The sequence below is a fragment of the Syzygium oleosum genome, unplaced genomic scaffold (assembly GCF_021117445.2).
Source record: "Syzygium oleosum isolate NSW1041296 unplaced genomic scaffold, Sole_v2.1 Sole_v2.50, whole genome shotgun sequence".
NCBI classification, from domain to species: domain Eukaryota; kingdom Viridiplantae; phylum Streptophyta; class Magnoliopsida; order Myrtales; family Myrtaceae; genus Syzygium; species Syzygium oleosum.
Window position 1 is genome coordinate 1,022,138 of NW_026607534.1, and position 22,683 is coordinate 1,044,820.

The 22,683-nt window shown below is 41.1% G+C and overlaps 1 protein-coding gene across 1 annotated transcript; it reads left to right on the forward strand.

The window, feature by feature from the left end:
* Positions 1-2,227: 2,227 nt before the first annotated feature.
* On the forward strand, positions 2,228-17,952 carry LOC130136781 (uncharacterized). The gene is made up of 5 exons (XM_056307115.1): positions 2,228-2,405; positions 15,712-15,817; positions 16,687-16,761; positions 16,816-17,475; positions 17,595-17,952. The coding sequence occupies exons 1-5, from the start codon at positions 2,228-2,230 to the stop codon at positions 17,950-17,952; spliced, it is 1,377 nt and encodes a 458-aa protein (XP_056163090.1).
* Positions 17,953-22,683: the final 4,731 nt, after the last annotated feature.

A 22,683-nucleotide genomic window follows, 5' to 3' on the forward strand; every position in this document is an offset into this window, starting at 1 on the left:
AATTTTTGGGAGGTTATTTTGGGGATTAAAGTGGATAAGATTAGCCCCAATAATTCAGATTTTTTATGGTCTAAATTGCCCTTGGATATTTTGAGTTAGGATTATGTGAACCAAGTGAGAGAGGGGTAGGATGGGAATTAAGGAAAAGTTGATCAAACCCCTTGGACTAATAAATGCCCTTGTCTCTCTCTCATTCCTCCCTCTACCTCATTCTCCACCGGCCATCTCCCTTCCCATTCTCTCTCTCCCTCACCGAATCCATCCTCCTCTTTCTCTCGGCCGTGTGAGCCGCCGGAGCAAGCCATCGCTGCCGCCGCCGCTCGCCCGCCGTGCGCCACCATCACCACTCCGTCCATTCTCTCTCTCTCCGACTCGTTTCGTCTCTCTTTCTCTTCCGTCGGCCGTGAGGATCACGCCGGATCAGCCCCCTTCGGCCGTGAGCCGCCGTTCGCCGTTCAAGCCGCCGGTCGCCGTCGCTAGGCTGCCGCTTGGACCGCTCGTTTTCCCCTTCCAATCAGCTAAGTGGAGCTTAGGTAATTAGGTGAGTAAATTATCCCTAAACCATAATTAGGCTTCCAAGCATTTCTAGATAGGTTTAGGGTGTTTTAGTGGTTAATTAGGTGATTTAGGGATTGATTAGTGGACTATGGATTAGTGGATATTATGGTGATAATTTGGGAAACCTAGTGGAGTATTTGAGGATGATTTACATGTCCGAATTGATCAAAGTAGTGGCTGTCCGTGTTGCGATTAATTAGCCTAAGTCGGGTGATTTAGAGTTTAGTGGTGGAAATCCCCGAGCTTGTTTCGTTTGGTTGATGCAATGGCTAATTGTGCTTATTTGGGATCAAAATTATCATGCCATGCCGTGTGGTAGTGTGGCTGAGTGTTGCGCGTATGATTGGCCCTTTGTTTGGTGTGAATCCTAGCCATTGAATGCGGGAGATATGAGTACCGACATTGTGCCATACAAGTTTAAATTGGATTGCTTGATTTGGACATGTTGAGATGTACGTTAAATTAGCATAAATTATCGATGTGTTAAATTGAATAATTGGGCGTGCCAATGTAATGTGATTGAACGTGTTATGGCATAAATTGGGCACGTCGTGACTAGTGTGTATGTTAAGGCACAAATTGAGCTTTTTGTGGTATCACTTGATTTTGTGATTCTACTTGGAAATTGGATGTTCACTGTGCATCGTGTGATTGCCCGAGTGCTGGATTGCATGGCCATGTATTTCGCATGATTGAACATTGGCTTGATTCGGGAATTGTGCGAAGGTGCGTGCCTGACATGAGCATGTGATCACCTAATTGTCTTGATGCGTTTTACGCGGGGTTCAGATAAAATTGGTTGTGTGAGCGTGTGATCATTATGAGTCCTGATACGTTTTACGCGGGACGGTACCCGGTTCTACCGGAAGATGGCCAGCCTGATGCGTTTTACGCGGGTTTTGGTCCGAATATGGAGATCGGTGTTGCGCCTGATGCGTTTTACGCGGGCTAGAGACACCGGGCCTGATGCGTTTTACGCGGGCCATGAAGTGTTGGTATTGATTAATAGACCTGATGCGTTTTACGCGGGTCGAATCTTAATTGAGAATTGAGCAGTGTGCATTATTAAGCCCGATCACAAGCATGGCATATTAGTGGCATATGTGTGCAAGAGTGTATTGGCAGAAGTGCGTACCGGTGACTCGTATGTGCGGCAGGCACTAATGAGTATGAGCATGCGTATGGCGTACGTGTGACTAAGTGTGATCGCGTATGTGCCATGAGTATCATTATGAACTGCCTAACATGCAGGGTTAATTGTGTGATCGATCTGGGCCCGAGGGCCTAGGTCAATTGATTGTTAAATGTTACTGGTTGTACGTGATTTGTTGCCTATCAGGAGGTGCATGTTAGCCTAGTTTAGGTTTAGGGGGTTTTACTCGCTGAGATTCGTCTCATTGTTGTTTAAAACCCAACTTTTCAGACCCCCAGCCTTGAAGATGTCAGAGGTTCCGGTTCGTTTTGGGATTCCGCATCAGATAGAGAAGACGATGTCCGTGTACCCGTAGGGAACGGGGAGATATATATTAGGTATTATACCTTAGTATGGGTCGATGTGGGGGAATCGCATTTTGAGACCCACGAGTATGTAGCGTGGTGTTTTAGAGACTACTCCGGGGAGTATGGACCTCTTCGGACTTTTGATGTCCCGTTTAACGGGCTGGGTGAGATGGATCCGCGGTGTCCCGACGGAGATCTGACGAGTTCCGGAGCTTCAGCCGAGGGAAGTTCGAGTTCTGGCACCGGACCTGACGTCTGGGAGGTGGATGAGCCGGACCCGATAGACGAGGAGCCGGTGGACTGGGATACTGACCCGGAGCCTATGGAGGAGGTCCCCGAGCAGGAAGGCGAGCCTGAGGAGATGGACTCTGAGGAGGAGCCGGCAGAGGCCGAGTCCGAGCTGGATTCCTTAGACTCCGAGGTGGAGCTGTCTGACAGTTCTTCATCTTCTGAGTCCTCGGGATCCGACCCGGACTGGGTTCCGTAGGGTTAGCCTTAGCTTAGATAGGTCGGGCCAGTACCTTTTTGATCGGAGCCCCATCTTAGGTAGTAGTTTCACCACCTAGCCATCTACCCCTTTTTGCAGTTAGTGGCCGTCGATCCGTTTTTTGTTCGTGGTGTATGTTTGGTGTAAATGGATAGTGTAAATGTTTCCCTGATTAATATAAATGTATATTTGTTATCTCGTTATTTGTTGTTATGCTATCCTTGGTCTCGTGTTGTTTTATTTGTTCGGGTGTTTATGTTGCTTCCGCATGTGTCTCGATCTCTGTTTGGGTTTTGGGTCGGCGACGCTTCCTGGGGCGTTGCACAAGTTCGACCTCGGCAGGGATGTTGCGCTTCGTAAGGTTCGGGGCGTGACACCTCACCATTGCGCAATTGGCATTTATTGCTCTATCGCTTGTTGCTTTACCTCTCTTTGCCTCTACTATCAAGAGGGAGCCGAGCCAAGTCTGAACCCATTAGCATATCCAGTTGGACTCACCTTCACTTAAAAGTTTAGATCAATGACTTATGGACTAACTTGAATATATTAACTGCTCCACATCACATCAATTATCCATTATGGGACTTTTCTTGCACAACTCACACATGCATCTCAATAATCTCCCTCTCACATATGAGTTTAGCGATCTGTCTGCTTCCTCTTAATTGAGATGTCCTTTTGTATCATCATATCTCAACTAGAATATGTACTCTGTTCCGACACAATTCACACTTGTATCTCAATAATTTCCCTCTCACGTGTAAGCTCAGTGCTAGGTGTTCTCTTCCTTAATTCAGGTATTAATCCGTATCAACATGTCACAATTAGCATCGATACACATTAGGGTGGAGCACTAATCAACCATCGGCTCTCATAATATTTGTTGGGAGCGTTCAGAAAAAGTGCAAATACCTTTACCTAGGGAGATTGTTAAGAGAGAGTACAAGTCCAAGCCCGTCAACATATCCAATTAGACCCACCTTCAATCAAAAGCTTAAGCCAATGAGTTATGAGCTAACTTGGATATATTAACTATTCTATACCACACCAATTATTCGATGTGGGACTTTTCTAATACAACTTACACATGTTTTTCAACATAGCATCGGTAATAAACTCATCGATTGGGCTCTGCTCGTCCAACGACCCTAACTAAAGGTTTAAAGCTAGACACAAAAGTACATTTATTTCATTGACGAAGGCTGCCCAAGTTAAACATGAACCATGTCTCCAAATGGTACAAACAGAGACTCTTCCATCATTCATGAATTGCCATTGAAATCAACAGAGCGGAGGGAAACAAAAACGGCAGGATCTATTACTTGTAGTCGTGACTTCCTCGACGTGGATCGCCATCTTCATGCCTTTTTCACAAAGGCTAGACAACGGACATGTGAAGTACATGGAGCCCGGCGTGCTCAGCATAATGGTTGTCTTGCCTCCGTGGTAGGATTTTAGCGCATTGCCTCTCCTTCAGATCTCGTAATCTTCTCTGTTCACCATGTCCACCTTGTGGCCTTCCTCGTATTCGAAAACTAAAATGATGATCATAGTCAAGTTTTTGTTTGCCATTAGTGCTTAACATACTAGCATGAAAGTTAAAGACAAGAAAGGGTTGATTTAATATAAGGCTGACCAAGGAAGTCTTTTGGCATATATTCTTTGTTTCTTTTCAAATTCATCTTTGATGGATATTGGGTTTTATGGGTGGGCCACCCATGTTGGGCTAACCCAGCCCATGACCCATCATGAGGGTCCATCTCAAGTAACTGCTTTGGCAATTATTTACGGATCATATAAAGTGGAATAAAATCTTGTGAGATAATGAGAGCAGTCATCATCAATAGAGAAAATGTATCACAAAAAAAAAACGACGTTCTTCTGAGGAAATAAGACGTTTTTTGCTCTTTGCTCTTCACCTCGACATACAATCCGAGAAACTCTCGAGCCTGTAATTGGCATCATCTAATCCGTGGAAACAAGGTACGTTCCTTTGAGTGATGTATCTATTCGATTAGCATTTGTATTTTTTCTTTGGCATGTTTCTCGTTCGTTCAAGTCTCGGTTTTAGGAACTGTTTCTTGACTATGCGAGATTAGGAACCCGTTTCCTTACATTGGTATTAGAGCCATGGTTAATATAATATTAAATGAATTGCCGAAAAATGAGAATCGGCTCCGATGGCTGCTCGGGTACGAAAATAACACCCGATCATACTATTCGGGATCGCTTCTCGGAGTTCTGTCCATCAAAAATCAATTTTGAAGATACGAGATGGTAGCTCTCATCGAGATGAGAAAAACGAGGGGTGGCACGTGCCAAGGGGGGCCGCAAAGGGCAGCCTTGCTGTCGGTGCATGCCACCCCTCTCCACAGGCGTGGCTGATGTTAGCCACGCAGGGTCATTTAGTCAGGTTGACTCGACTCGACCCAGTTGATCAACCCGTTGACCCAATTGACAGACCTGACCCGTTGACCCAATGGTCAACCCCGTTGACCGTTGACTGATCCAAAAAACGAAAGAAAGGTGGGAGCTCCGATTGAAGCATTATTAGTACCAGCGTGTTCGTAATGGAATGCTCTACATTCTAGTATATTCATATTACATGTTTTGTTGCAAAAGCCAAGCGATCGAACAATAAAATAGACAGAATAAGAAAATAAATCGGACACTAGATTTACCTAGTTCGGTCATAGTGACATACGTCCAAGGAGAGAGTAGCACGGAATTCCACTATAGATCAAGCAATACAACGAAAATTACAAACACATTCGAGTCACTCAAACACTCTAAGTATTTCCCAAGCCTTAATTACACCCGATCAATCAAACAGCATTTAGCCCCACAATTCCTCACGAAATAATCTCTCAATCTCACAAAGGAATTATACACAAATCTTGCCACAGGATTTAATCGGCTTTAAACAGTCAGAAATTTTCAAGGTGTAATTTACTAGCAAAAGCTCCTCTTTGATGATCTTCACAAATAACATCCCCTTCTTATTTATAGGCAAGAATTAGATCCAAATTAAGAAACATCTTTTTAGGAAACCTGCTCCCACTAGGAAAACTTTTCCAATTAGGAAACCTACTTTCCTTTTCGAGCTCAAAATCGAGACATGATTTTAACAATCTCCACCTTGACTCGACGTTTGAGCCAAATCACAGTTGCTTTGTCAAAACATCGCTACTACTCTCCCACAGCCCCCAATGGGCTCAACTGCCACAGATGTCTTTTAACTCCAAGCCTCATTTGAACTTCGCCATAACCGTGGACTTCATCAAAATACCAACTCCACATGCATCTTTAACTGCTTCACAAGGATTTTCTGACACAACCTCCTCAACCACAAATAAAATAAAACCATTATTGCATCAATATCTATTAGGAGATCGAACACGTTCCTTGTCAATATTAGCAGTTACGGCAACCGTTGGCTCTACAGGCTCGACCTCGCTACAAGCACCATCTGAATCGATTATTTCGCTAGTACCCGCTACCTCAGGAGTTTCTAATTGCAACTCTACCTCAAGCTGAACACCGTTTAGATCCGTATGAACACTACTACTAACACTCCTAGCCAGAAGTACTGGAGACTCGTCAAATGTAACTTTTTTCGCTGACAAAAGGTGAATTTAATTCCAAGCACCACAATCGATAGCCCCGCTCACCTTGTGCATAACCTAGGAATACGTACTTTCTTGCCCTTCCATTGAACTTACCATCAATAACTCGAACATAACATGGGCAACCAAATATTCTAATAACAGAATAATCAGCAACGTTACCTGACTACACTTTTTCGGGAGTTCGACATCCAATCGCAGTCGATGGAGATCTATTTTTCATGTAGCTACCATACTAAGTGCATCCGCCAGGAATTTCCTAGCCATACCAGCACTAGAGAGTATTTTATGGGTCGTCTTTAGTAATGTTCTACTCTTAAACTCTGCAACTTGTTGTGGTTCACTGGCACAAGAGTAGTGTCTTACTATGCCTTTCTTCATGTAGAATTTGTTTAACAGTTTCAGGCAAAACTCTATGCTACTGTCAGTCCGCACATGCTTGATCATCTTACCAGTCTTTTTTTCGATCACAGCTCTCAATTGCCTAATCCTCACAACATAATCAAATTTGTGCCTTAGCACAAACACCCAAGTCTGTCTCGAGTAGTCATCTACAACTGTTAGCATAAATCTATCACTCTTCCTCGAAGGAAACCGCGACAACTTGCGAACATCCAAGTGAATTAATTTTGCAATATCCGTGATTTCTCCAACAACCGTACTAAACTGCACTTTCTGCCATTGATCTAAATCACAACACCTGCATACATTCAGTTCATTAACCACAAAACCACATAGCAAATTTCTTTCACTTTGAAGCTTCAGGCTTTTCTCGCTAATGTATCCTAAACGCTTATGCCACAATTCAGACTCTCGAACAGATGCATCCGATGTCTTCGTGGCGAATTCCGTCATTGTTTCACCTTGAAACTCATACGGGCCACTATGATTGATTCCTCTCATTATCACCAAGGCACCTCGAAAAATTTTTAGAACTCCACATTCTGAAGAATACCGACACCCAACTGAATCCAGGGCACTCAAGGAAATTTGATTTTTCTTCAACTCTGGAACATGCCTCACTCCAGTCAATGTCTACATAATACCATCATGCCTTCTGATTCTAATATCACCAAAACCTATAACATCGCATTCAGCGTTATTCCCCAACTGCACTTTACTACTATTTGTGTACTTATAAGTAGTAAACTAGTTCCTCTTTGGTGTAGCATGAAAAGAACAACCAGAATTCATAATCCATCTGCCAAACAACGAATCATTAGTGACAAACAAGACATAATCAACATTATTCGAATTACTGTATGCTATAGCTGCAACATCATCCGCAGACTCAACTCTAATTCATTTACCCTTCTCATTCTTCAATTTAAAGCAATCCCTTCTAAGATGCCCATCTTACCATAACTCCAACAGACAACACTACCAGTTCTAGATTAACTATGTCTATTCAAGTTTATACCACTTCTACTAATACGTGTACAAGTTCTTCCTCTATTTTCACCTACTAAAGCAGCGGATATATGTTCGCCAGATTCTCTTCTACGAATGTCCTCACTTAGAATTAAATCTTGAACACCATCAAACATCAAGCTTGTTGACCTAGAGGAATTACTAACAGCAGTAACAGTAATATTCCAACTATTAGGCAATGAGGATAACAGAATCAAAGCACATACCTCATCTTCAAAATCAACATCAACTGAACTCAATTGAATACCGATCACATTGAATTCATTGATATGATCAGCAACTGATGCACTTTCGCTCATCTTCAAAATAAACAGACGCCGCATCAAATAGACCTTGTTGATTGCAGAGGGCTTTTCATACGTGTCCGATAGGGTTTCCATCAAACCTGCAGTGGTCTTCTCTTTCACAAGTTAAACACGACATTATGAGCCAACGTCAGCCGAATAACACCCAAAGCTTGTCTATCCAGCAATTCCCAGTCAGCTTGCTTCATAGTCTCTGGCTTCTCCCCAAATAGGGTAAGTGCAATTTCATCTAATATAGATGATCATCAATCTACATCTTCCAGAAACCAAAGTCCTTCCTATCAAATTTGTCGATTTTCACTTTTCCTTCTTCTATCGCTATCGATGCGCTTTAAACTCAGTCAAGCCTAGCTCTAATATCAATTGTTGCGGAAGCCAAGCAATTAAATAGTAAAATAGACAGAACAATAAAATAAATCAGACATCAGATTCACGTGATTCGGTCGTAGTGATCTACGTCCACAGAGAAAGCAGCACTGAATTTCACTATAGATCAAGCGATACAACGGATATTACAACCACACTTGAGTCACTCAAATACTCCAAGTGTTTCCCAAGCCCCAATTACACCCGATCAATCAAATAATGTTTAACCCCACAATTCTTCACGAAATAATCTCTCATTCTCATGAAGGAATTATACACAAATTTTACCATAAGATTTAATCAGCTTCAAACACTCGAAAATCTTCAAGGTGTAATATACTATCAAAAGCTTATCTTTAATGATCTTCACAAATAACATCCCCTTCTTATTTATAGGCAAGAAATTGATCCAAATTAGGAATCATCTTTTTAGGAAACCTTCTCTAACTAGGAAACCATTCAATTACGAAATCTATTTGAATTAGGAAACTTTCCTTTTTGGGCTCAAAATTGAGACATAATTTTAACATGTTTGATGCTTGTAAGGATGTGAAAATGCATAATGAACCCTATAATATGCATATTTTTGGGTATTTATGGCATTTTCTCTTGTATTTCCTTATGGTTTTGGAAATTACAATTGCTGGGTGTATATGAATAAGCATTCCCTATTTTGTTGTACCATGGATTATAAGTAATCCTTCTTTGTTCTATATTTGTTGTAAGAATAATGGTACATTTAATACGCATGTCTATATTTCCAAGGACGGATGAACGAAGGTCAAAACTTTCGAGGCTAAGAAATGAGTTAGCTGTTTATCGATGGGACGGTTTGTTGACATGATTATGCACGTTATCAAGGTCAACGAGATGATATAAGATATCATTTGGAATGGTTACCTTATGCCAAATTTTGAGAAGATCGAAGCGCTAACAACCACTCTTTGAATGGAATGGTGAAAAGTGTTAGATGGTTTTTGGGAAACCGACGTTGTTCTAGATTGTAACAAACTTGTAGAGGATTTCCCGAGACTATACATAAGGGTTGGGGCAATGAAGACGTCCACCATAAAATTTTCTGAGGAATTTTATTAGTCTTTCCCGGTTTATGAGAAGCGTATGACTCGTTGAGGTTAAGTTTTTAGGTTTAGTCACTATTTATGGATATATTTTTATGTCAATATTTGTCATTTCTTAAGGACTTGTTAATGTTTCCTTTTCATGTAAGACTTATGCATCGTTTATGGAATATTTAGTTTTGAATATTCAATGGCATTGTTCTTATATTGATATTGCCTTATGCATGATATATGTGAGTGGAAAGTTCTAGAAAGTTTCAGTAGCTTAAAAGAACTTAATTTTACATAAATAATTATATTAATGATAATTTCAAATTAGGCTTCTAAGATGATGATTGGAAATATAGTAACCTTTCGAATCTGAAACCTTATTTGAAATTATTCATTAATGTAATAGGTTTGTGTAAAATATATGCATAAATGTTAAGCATTATAATTCGTGCATATATGTCTGAAATGTTCAGATACAATGGCTTCAGTATCTAAAAATATAGTAGAACTGAACAAAGGAGAGAAATTAGACGACGATAATTATGGGAACTGAAATATCAAAATCTAATATGTGCTAGAAGAGCAAGAAGCACTCGAAACTCTTAACCAGATTATGGAAGAACCTGAAGATGGAAATAAAGGGATAAAGATGCATTTGCTGCGTGGAAGAAAAAGAACTCTATTGCTCGCATTACGTTGCTGAGTATGGAAAATGATATCATGCGGGAGTTCAGGCGTTTTGACAATGCCAAAGATATGTGGGCAGCATTGGCAGCAAGGGTTTAGTCAAACATCTGTCACCAAACTAAGACAGCTCACTCTAAGGTTTAACTCTTATAAGAAACCTCATGGGCAAACCATGAAATAACACTTGAGACATATGTTAAACATGATCAGTGAGCTGAAGGATGCTAGCCTCATACTAACTGATGAGCAGCAAGTGCAAGTAGTAATCGATTCCTTGCCTCAAAGCTAGGAGCATAAGAAGGTGCACCCGACCCACAATGAGTATACAAAGACCTTTGAGGATGCTATGAGCCAGCTTGAGCTAGAAGAGGACCGCCTCCTGGTGGCTAAACCAAAAACAGGCATTTATTTTGCTGATTTTGGCTCACATGGGGCTTCGGGCTCCAAGTGCAAGCGCCTGGGTGGGTTCAATAGGTGGAACGGCAAGGGAGTGAATTCTTCAGGCAAGAAATCGAAGCTCAACCAATATGAGAAAGGAAAGCGTCCTTTCAAGAAGAACATTTCAAAGGTGAAGTGTTTCAATTGTGGCAAAAATGGTCACTTCGCTCGCAACTTTGGTGAGCCAAATAAGGTAGAAACCCTTAGTACACTTGAGAGTGTTACTTATGTATTGAGTACTGTTTTGGTAACTGAATCTCATCCTTTGTGGACTATAGACTCAAGGGCTACAAACCATGTAGCGAAGAATAGAGATACCTTCGTAGAGTTCTGACAAGTTCCATAAGAAGCAAAGTGGATATATATGGGGAACAATTCCAAAGTGGAAGTCAAAGGGATTGACACCTGCCAATTGAATAAACATGGTTATCACACCTTGTCCCTACAAGATGTATTATATGCTCCAAAAGTTCGTCGGAATTTAGTATGTGTTGGTTTTAGTTAAGCTTGGTTTTAATTTGAACTTTCATAACAATTGTGTTGACTTGTCTTTGGGAACAAGTTATTATGATTCTCGATATTTTCTAGATGGTTTTATTGCATTGAATATCGACTGCAGTGATGTTAATGTTTGTTCTTCCTTATTTACATCTTTCAACTCTTGTGAGAATGGTGTGAATATATGACATGCTAGACTTGGTCATATTGGCCAACAACGAATGAATAGATTAGTTAAAGAGGGCTTATTGGGCAATATTAAAAAAGTTGATTTGCCTATTTGCGAGCATTGCCTAGCGGGAAAATAACACGGAAACCATTTGAAAAAGGAACAAGAGTTGAGTTTCCTTTGCAATTAATTCATTCGGACATTTGTGGTCAAATGAATGTAAGAGCAAGGCATGGGGCCGTATACTTCATCACATTTATAGATGATTATACTCAATTCGAACATGTCTATTTGATTTCTCATAAATTTGAGGTATTAAGTTGTTTTAAGCAATTTATGAGCTTGGTAGAAAATCAATTGGACAAGAAAATAAAAGTATTAAAATCCAATCGAGGTTGAGAATATTTATTCGATGAGTTCAGAAATTTATGTGATGAAAAAAGAATAGAAAGACAATTTTCTATTTCATATACTTATCAATAAAATGGTGTTACAGAGAGGAGAAGCATAACCCTACCGAAAATGGTTAGGTCATAATCTCACAAGCTAACTGTCACGCCCCGAACCCTATCGAGCTCGCGACATCCCTCTTTGGTCGAATTAATGCGACGACCCAGGAAACGTCGCCGACCTCAAACGATCACATCAGAGCTTGCACACGGCGGAAACAAGAACATAAACCCTGATAATAAAATCATGGGGTAATAGGGAGAGATAATTCGCCAAACCACCAAACATAACATTACACCTCGATATATATATACACACACACAATATCCATTCTCGTCCATTACACAATCATTAGTCACTTCGAGCACTCACCAAAATTTCATCAACCTATAATACACATAAAAAAAACTGGCTTCTCCGGATTACGTCAACAACTCCAAAAAAAGGTACTTAAAAAATGATCACCCTACCCTCAGCTAACCCCTACGAACTCTAGATGGTGTCCAGTCCGAGTCGGTCTCCTCTGAACTTGAATCTGACTCCCCCTGATTCACCTGCTCCTCTGACGACTCAGAATCTGCCTCAATCTCGATCGGATTATCTATAGGGTATTCTACTACTGCATGGTCGATGTGCATAGGGATACTAAAACGCTGGGGCGGTGGTGGCGGTAGATTCATGGCTCAGGGCGGGGTTCTGAAATAATTTGGTTAAACAACCATGAGACAACTCTCAATAAGTTGACAGCCTAAACCCCACTTAAGCTACCACGTATCTCCAGACAGGTCCAAACACACAATCACTCAATACATACATATCACACACAAATGGACTTACCTGGGCTCAACCTGCACATTAGTCTCAAATACACGAATTTCAAACCACATGCACATTTCAAGCCATTCTCATGCCCAAAAGCACATGTCATACACACAACAATTCCGAACCCCACATTTCACACTCATTCATGCACTACCACACCATTTTCATTTTCCATCTCTTTCCTCGGCCCGCGTAAACACGCCTCAGGCCCCACATTCCTATCGCGATCCGCGTAAACACGCCTCAGGCCCGATCACATTCTCACTTGCCACATCACACATTTCACTTTCAATCTCTTTCCACGGCCCGCGCAAACACGCCTCAGGCCCCACATTCGTATCACGACCCGCGTAAACACGCCTCAAGCCGGTTCAATTCCCCGCGTAAACACGCATCAGGGATTAAGTGATCACGCGAACATGCCAACACACCATATTTTATCTATACCCCGTGTAAACACGCCTCAGGGCTTTTTAGTGATCACACGCACATCACACACCTCAAATCTCACACGTTCACATACTCGAACATTAATTAAATGCACCCAAATGCACCCAATTCAACCATATCAATTCAGCCCCTAGAACATACAAACACACATTCAAGCATCAATTCCAGTCACGAGGGCAGCAACTATTCAACCTCGACACCCCCACCATTCCGCTCATAAAAATGAACATCCATAGAATCAGGGTAAATCTGGGCAGTTTACACAGTGACCGAAATCCCATCAAAATAAATAGTAAACGAACTCCAAAAATTCTAAATTTTGGATATATCATAAAAAACATCTTGATAAACATTTCTTATGAAAAACACAAAATCCGATTTAATCTGTAACCATGCTTTTTTGTCCCTCGAAACCAGACCAAAATCAGTTCGCTCTAACAGACTGTTTTGTCCACAAAATACATTTCTTTTAACACCAAAATCACCTTGAAAAGCTTTGAAATTTTTATATGTCATAGAAAAGAAAATCTCCAACAACTTTTGTGGAGGAAGTTTATTGAAAATAGATCTGGAAAATTTTATAAAAATTCGGTAAGACAAGAAGGTCGGGATGAACAGTGTTCTGGGCAGTTTTAAGACGGTCTGAAAATGGGTTTTCGTACGACCCAAATGGCCTCCAAAAATTCCAAATTTAAAATATGTTATACTTCAAGATGTTGGGAGAAACTTTCATGAAGAAAAATTCCTCAAATTCGGCCCACAAAATTCTCCACAAAAATAGCAAGTCGGATGGGTACAGTAGTCACGAATCCGAGTTTTGAACTAAACAATCAAGATTCAAGTTCTAGCTCACACCCATGGATCTCCAACCCACAAAACTCATTCCCAAATGTCTAATCCAACATGCAACAGCCACTAACAGCCATGATCAGCCACCAACAACCACGATCATCACCCTAATCAACCCCTAAACTACCCTAAACTGCGTCTAAACGAGTCCATTAATACCCGATATCCTAAATAGGGTTTAGATTGTAACTTACTTGAAATTTCCAAGCAAGCACAACCTATCCAAGGGCGACAAGGTGGCTGGAATGCGGCGGCTACGGCGGTCCGGCTAAACGGCGGCGATCGGCAACAGCGGCGGTACGGCCAAGGGGAGAGGGGACGGTCAGCCGGTGGGGGAGGGGAGAGAAAGTGAGCCGTGAGAGAGGGAGAAATGAGAGGGAGAGAGAGAGAAAAGGGTTTATATAACCCAATAATTGTCCCCCTTTTGGCAAAATGACCATCTTGCCCCTCTCTCTACTTTTCAATCGACGGCCACGATTCGTTCTTATCTTGAGATCAACGATTGAGATCAAATCTTTTCCAAAATATCCAAGGGTAAAATGGGAATTTCACAAAAAGTCCAAGGGCAAATTGTCCAAAAATTGTCATTTCTAAAGTGAGGGTGAAATGACCAAAATGCCCTTCCCCATTTACACTTGGTCTTAACAAACTTTTAGGGGTAAAATGGTCATTTTCCATTTTTTGCCGAAATTCGATTTTTCTGAGGGATTCAGATGATTCTAAGGCTGATCATGCCAATAACAACGTCGTCCAAATGTTCTATCGTGACTTTCTAAATTTTCAATGCCCAACTCGGTCTCTAATTAATGACTAAATTTTAAATAACGTGACTTGAGCATATCTCAGACTAACGGATGGCTTTTTTGTCACTTAATTGCGAGGATCAATTGCTAGTTTCGACGGGCGCGATCGTTTGGTATAGGTTTAGGGTCATTCGTCAGTTCATCTCGTGGTCAAGCGGAATCACCCGTGATCCACTAATATGATAGCGGCGAATTGATCCCTAACTATCCTTGGATCGGCCTACATTGGCTCAAAATGTCACCTCGACAATTCTATGGTCGAAAGTCAATTCACGATCGAGTTTCTTTGATCTCGCGAATTTAAATCTCCAATTAGCCTTTCCCTAACGGTTAGTATCCCAGGAATGATCAGTTCCGGACGAGATCTAACTACAAGTACGTTCATAAAATCATCCATTTCATAAATCCCAAGTGGGTTAGATTTCAGAATGTCACACTAACTTATCGATCACCTTTTGGGTGATGCTTTATTTACTGCTGCTTATATACTTAACCTGTGTCTTCTAAATCAGTTACTTCTACTCCATATAAATTATAGACAGGTAGAAAACCCGATTTAAGTTTTCTTAAACCTTGGGGTTGGGCTGCCTATATTCACGAGCCCTCTCACAATATGACAAATTGGGTCCAAGAGGCAAAAAGAGTACATTCATAAGACACTCAGAGCATTCAAAAGCATATGTATTTATAAGTGAGCAAGAAAGTGAAAGTGTAACTAATTTGAATCGCTGCCTAATGTAACCACACACTTGATGATGAAATATAGTCCATCCAGCATCAGTTTTATTCTCGAGTTTCTCATCAGCAAACATGAGAAAATAATTATCCTTCACATACAAAAGGTCTTCCATTTTTCCTTTCCAAACATGATAATTCGAACCATTCTACTCGTATTCATTTCCATCGTTTAACACAAGGCAAAAAAATCAAGCAAGAACCAATGCTCTGATACCATTTTGATGGGAGAACAATGGCAATCCGAACAATATTGGATTAGTATAGCAGAACAAAACAATCTCCCCTCTTGTGCAAGCCTAACAGGAAATAACTAAATCGAGGAATATAAATACCAAGCACATATTGGAGAAACATCTCTAAATGATTTTGATGATACCCAAACTATCCTTTGTATAATAACTACAATATCTAAGTGCAAACATATTCAAAGGACTGAGTGATAATCATAATGTTATTCATTGAAGAGAAGATCACAAGACTATCCTTGAAGGATCGTGTAAACAGCACCATCAATCTCAAAGATCAGCTAAATGACGATGTCTTGTTCAAGCTGAAGAGATCTAGTAATTGGTGATGTTTAAGTAACGGTTCATTTAATATGACCGTTATGTCACTATAGTAGCCGTTGGGACTAGACAGGCACAGCAGAAAACCGATAGAAAGGAGAAGAGTCATTCTAACAGATAGTCATTATCGCAGCTACAGTAAAACAGCAGAAGCTATTTCAGGAAAGTCTAAAGAAGTTCAGGAATAGGCTGTATGGGCAATCAGTTCCGAGGATAGCAGCTCCAACAACTCTAATGGCTACTTTGCCTCTCTGGGACATCAGCAACGACTAGTTTGAAGATGCCCATAAAAGAGAAGGTCTCTGAAGCCAACAAGTGAGAGTGTATGTGTTTACAAAGAATTCTGAAATCTCTTACTTACTGTGTACTGAGAAAAAGCTCATGTTTGTCGAAGCACTTGCTGCATTGTAATTGTGTTGAAGTTTCAAGTGTACCAAGTGATAGCAGCATCCACCTCCTGGTAGTGTGATCTACAATCTAATAGGAGTGGTGCTTGCTAAAGTGTAACTTGATCAGCAAATTACTAGTGCAATCTAGCCCAACTTGTGGTTGTTAGTGGTGAGAGTGGACGTAGGCTTGAGGATAAAGCCAAACCACTATATATCCTAGTGTGCAGCTATTTTTACTTCTGTTTATCATCTCTAGCATACAAGTGATACATTGTTTCTCATATATCTGGTGTTTTCCAATATCTCTTTGTTACATGCTATTTTCCACAAAAACTATAATATCTTTCAAAGCAACATATTCACCCCCCTTTAGCTTGCATAGTTAGTCCCAACAATTGGTATCAGAGCCTAGTTGCTCATCTTGAGAAGAGTATTTCTTCTGAGTATAAAGATCTTCTCTTATGGCTAACTTTGGTGGTTTTAGTACTAGTGATGTTCTTGCTCCTAACAAGCTGCCTTACTTTGATGGAAGCAATTACAGTTACTACAAGAACATAATGTAAGCATATCTTGAAGCAACTGATCTTGAAATATGGGACGTGATCCAACGTAGCGTGGAAGTACTTGCACCTACTACTACACAAAGAACTGATCAAGAAGTTCCAGAAGAGAATGCTACTACCAATATTCCCGCGGCACATAACGCAGAGGAAACACGAAGAAGAAGAGCAGCACATAATGCAAAAGCTAAACATCTTCTATACTACTCTTTATCTATGACTGAATATAACAAAATTTGCACATGTGTAACAGTTAAAGAAATCTGGAATCTACCGAAACTCACGTACGAAGGGACTGATAGAGTAAAGGAGATGAAGCTAAACATCTTTCTTAGACAATACGAGCTCTTCAAGATGAAATCAGATGAAACAGTAGCTCAAATGTTCAACAGATTTACAGACATAGTGAATGGCCTTGCACATCAAGAAAAAATATTCACCAATGGAGAAAAAGTGAACAAACTACTGAGAGCCTTACCAAAAGAATGGAACAATGTGAAAACCTCAGTTCGAGAAACAACGAGGATTCAACCAATCACATTGGAAGAACTGATTGGAACATTCCCATCCGATGAAGTAGAGCAGCAAATCGAGGAAGGTAGCTCAAAAGGTAAGAAAGCCATAGCCTTTAAAGCTAACAATAATGATGCAGGTGATATATTGTCATCTGAGCATGAACGTGATGATGAAGACATGGCACTGTTCACTCGAAAGTTTAACAACCTTATGAAAAAGGGAGGAAAATTCAAAGGCAAACGACTCCTGAGGAAAGAAGATTCTAGAAGAGCAAGGAAGAACTCAAAGGTAGAGATCTTGTTTGTTATGAATGCAGAAAACTAGGTCACATAAAGCCAGATTGCCCATTGCTCAAAAAGAAGAGAGGAAAGTATGAGAAGAAGAAGAAAGCACTGAACACTGAAACATGGAGTGAATCAGAATGCGAAACCAGCGACGAAGAAGAAGCAAACCTCTATTTGATGGCCGACTCGGATCATGAAGAAGAAGATGAGGTAATTCAGCCTGAACTTTCTTATGAAGAAATACAGGACTTCTTAAAGGAAATGTTTGATGAATATAGAAAGGCTTTAAAAAGAATTTCTATTGTGAGAAAGGAAGTACTAGATCTTACCACAGAAAAACTTACTTGCAAGATTGCATTTGACAACTTGAAAAAGGACTATGACCTCTAAGAAAAGGAAGTTAAACTTTCTCAAGTTGATAATGACTCTCTCAAAGAAGAAATTTCAAAAATTAGTACTAAGTTTTCTCTCGGTTCATAAAACTTGAAGCACATTCTCTCGATTCAGATTCCTCACCACAATAAATGTGGTTTAGGACATGAGGAAAATAAAGATGAGAAGAATCCTTTTCCCAAATACAAAGAAAGATTGGCTAAATGACCTCCTGCACATCTTTATAAGAATCATTATGCAAGACACTTCACTACAGTCTCTGGCAAGCAATTTCCTGATTGCTCACTCTACAATGAATATGGTCATTTTAAATTAAAATGTCCAAACAAGCTGATGATGCCCAAAAAGGTTCACAGAAGATTTGATGATGTTTTTAAATCTAACACTAAAGGACCCAAGTTTAAGTGGGTACCAAAGAAAAGATGAGCATCTCTCTCTCTACGGTAATTTTGAAGAAAAACAAGTGGTATCTAGACAATGGATGCTCAAGGCACATGATAGGAGATAGTTTCAAGTTTATATGGAGTCTCGTCGAGGAAAAGACAAAGGAAGAACCTTAGATGGAGATGCACTAGTTAACGATTGTCGGACATTCTGAGGAGGAAAAGATAAAGGAAGAATCATTGGTAAAGGAAACATCTTAGGGGTAGACGGATTAGTTCGCATGAAATCTTATCATTAAAGATGTTTCACTAGTTAAAGGATTAGGTCACAATCTTGGTTAGTACGTGATTTGACTTAGTGTCTCACGGGTGAGGCGTAATCTATGACCTAGCGAGATAAGTACACGGATATCGATTTTTGGCGAATCGAGAATTTTGAAAGTGACAATTTTGAGCGGCCGATGACGTTTCGGCTTGGCCAACCTTGGGGCCACCCATTTACGCAAAAAAATAGATTTGGTCAGGGCCGGAAAAATTCTGTTTTGCCCCTATGGACACCGATGTTGGATTTTGAGGTCGTTTGAGGTTATTTTTCGAGGCCAAGGTCATTTTAGAGTGGCCACGCATATTTGGAGTGGTTACGGCCAAAATTAGAATTTCGACAAAAATTGGAAAAATAATATTATTTTATTCCGGAACTTCGCGATCGATTTTCGAGGACTTAGAAAGTGAATTTCGCGATTCGACGCCATATTATGTTGGCCACATATGGAACCCATATGTGCGAAAATTGGAATTTCGCCGGGACCGGAAAATTACGATTTTGCCCCTAGGCCTATTTTTGGGTATTCGAATTTTGGGGATTTTGGAAATTGAATTTGGGGATTAAGTGTGGATAAATATCAGCCCCAAAATATTGGACAAAAAGGCCTTAGATATTTTGGTTTGGAAGAATGTGGACCAAGTGTTTTAGGGGCAAAATTGGAATTAAGAAAAAATTGGTCAAACCTTGGACCAAATATTTAATTGTTCTCTCCTCTCTCTCTCCTCATTCCCTCTCTTCTCACGGCAGCCCCCCAACAGAGAACTCTCTCCTCTCTCCTCACCAAAATCCTCTCATCTCTCTCGGCCTTGGACGGCCGATCATCGCGAGCATCGCCGGAGCAAGCCGCCACCGCCGATCGCCGCCGGCCAGCCGTCCCCCTTGCCGCTCTAGCCGAGTTAGTCTAGAGTCCGGTAAGTCGCTCCCTAAACCTCGCCTAGGACGTCGGGTATTTTTCGGACTCGTTTGGGTGCGGTTTGGGGTGATTAGAGGTTGATTAAGGTGTTGATCATGGTTATTGGTGGTTAATCATGGCTATTGGTGGCCGAGTATGGCTGTTAGTGGTTGTTGCGGGTTGGATTAGATGTCGGGAAATGAGTTTTGGCGGTTGGAATTCGGTAGAAATCGGTTCGGGCTTGAATCCGTGAGGTTCGGGGTGAATCGCGGATTCGCGGTTACTGTACCCACCCGGTTTTCTATTTTTGTAGAGAATTTTGAGTGCCGAATTTGAGGAAGGTTTCTTCATGAAAAGTTGTTGCCAACATCTTGAAGTATGACATATTTTAATTTGGGAATTTTTGGAAATCATTTTATGCCATTCGGAAGTCCATCTTTGGGCCGAAATAAAACTGCCCGATTTACTGTTCATCCGACCTTCGGGTCTGTTCAAATTTTATAAATTTTTCCAGGCCTATTTTCAAAATACTTCCTTCACAAAAGTTGTTGGGTACATTCGTGTTTATAACATATAAAAATTTCAAAGCTTTTCAAGGTAATTGGGGTGTTGAAATAAATGCATTTTGAGGACAAAACGGTCTGTTGGAGCGAGTTGATTTTCGTCTGACTTCAAGTGACCAAAAGAGGTGTTTCTAGTTGGAACTAAGTTTCGAGTTCTCCACGGAAAATGTTCAGCAAGATGTTTTACGCAACGTGTCCAAATTTTAGAATTTTGGAGTTCGTTTACTATTTATTTTGATGGGATTTCGGTCACTGTTTAGGGTTCGATTTAGGGGTTTATGTGGCTGTTTTGGGGGCTGAGATGAAGGCTGGTATTTGGTTGTCGTGGGCTGAATATGGCGTGGCTGTGTGCCGTGTGTATGTGGCCGTGAGGTGTGGCGGTGTGGTAGTGTGAATGCGCATTGAATTCGCGTGTTAAATGTGTACGGTCGTGTGGTGTATTCGTATGACGAGAACGTGTGTTTGTGAAGTGTACATGAGATGTGAATTGGTGCGTGGCTATGAATGCGTGTGAGGTGTGTATGTTTGGTCGTGTGACTTGACCGTGTGTAAGTGCGGTTTGAGTGGAACGAGGATACGGAAATGTGGAATTGGTTGGAAAGGATCCGTCCTGGCGTGTACGTTTACGGGGACGATGCCGTCCCCGACGAGGTGACGATGCCCGGCCCGGCCGGGGTGACGATGCCCGCGTGGTCGAAGACCGTTGGCACGATGCGTTTTACGCGGGCGCGGTAGAAGGAAAGTGTGTGTAGGATTCCGCCTGAGGCGTGTTCGTTTACGCGGACGATGCCGTCCCCGACGAGGTGACGATGCCGGCCCGGCCGGGTGACGATGCCGGCGAGGTCGGGAAGACCGTTGGCGATGCGTTTTACGCGGGCGCGGTAGTGGTGGAAAGGTTGAGAATGAGCGGGATTTGGCTTGACATGTGAGGATTGTGAAAGTGATGCATGGTGTGAGTTAGTGTGCGAGTGTGTTTGTATCGCGTGATGCGGTGCGCGATTATGGGGTAAATCTGCTAGGCATGGTATGGGACGTGCCCAAGTAGGTTTTGCTTTATAATCGAGCACGCGCGCGTTTGTGATGTCTCTTTGTGGTATGATTGGCGTGTGTATTGATACGTGGAAAGTGTGTGATGGCATGTGTGCAAGAATTGTATGTTGGGATTGTGGGCTAACGTGCATGGTGCGTATGCGAGAGAGTCCAGGTATGTGTGAATGTTCGATTGCTGGTTGTCTGGTTGTTTGGTTGCGCGTTTGGATGTATGCGGAATTACGTGATAGCCTAGGTGGGGCTTAGGTTGTGACTTATTGAGATGTGATCTCTGGTTGTTTCACAAATTTGGGGGATGGCTTGGCTGATCTTGATTTTGGTGGTTTGTTATAGTTTGTGTATAAATTTTTTGTGGTTTGTTTGGCGGTGTGTAAATATTTAAGTGAATATATGTTGGTGGTTTTTCCCGTGTTCTAATTTTAATGTCGGATTTTTTTACTCATGCCGTTTGACGTTTGGCGTATCGTGGGGCGGTGTGTGGTTCGGGTGAAAATGTATTGGTGTAAGTCAAGACAGATCCCAATCATTCACGGGTAAAAGGTATAACAACATCTATCTACGAAATGTGAATTTTGATAATGTTCAATGTCTAATGTCTATCAAGGATGAATGTGATCTATGGCACAAAAAATTTGGACACATCAATGCTAAGCAAATCTCTAAGATCTCATCAAAGGATCTAGTGCATGGTCTCCCAAAAATCAACTTCGACAAAAGTGATTCATGCAATGCCTATACTTTGGGAAAGCAGGTTAGATCATCTTGTAAATCAATAAACACAGTTGCTACTCACCGATCTTTATAGCTTATGCACATGGATCTATTCGGACCTATAAGGACCATGAGTCTAGGAGGAAGAAGATATTGTTTGGTAATTGTTGATGATTACTCAAGGTTTACCTGGGTAATGTTTCTATCTCACAAGAATGAAGCATTTCATTCATTTGAGAAATTTACTCGAAAGAGCCAGAATGAAAAGGGATACAGCATCTCAACAATCAGAATAGACCATGGAGTAGAATTCGAGAATCAAATGTTTGATGATTATTGCGATGTGGAATAGAATACAATTTCTCCACAGCATACACCCCTCAACATAATGGAGTTGCTGAAAGGAGAAATCGCTCTCTACAAGAAATGGCCAGAACCATGATGATTGAAAGCAGTACGTCTACATACTTCTGGGCTAAAGCAGTTGCTACCACCTGTTACATGTTGAACAGGGTACTATTAAGACCATTGATGGAAAAGACTCCTTATGAAGTTTTCAAAGGCAGAAAACCCGATATATCATATTTCCATGTTTTTGGTTGCAAGTGCTTCATTCTTAAAAATAAGAATTAAAACATTGGGAAATTTGATGCTTGTGCAAATGAAGGTATTTTTCTGGGATACTCAACTACTAGTAAAGGTTATCGTGTGTTCAATAAAGATTCACAGGTAGTTGAAGAATCCATAAATGTGGAGTTCAAAGACAATCAAAAGGAGATACAAGCAAATGATTATGATGAAGTC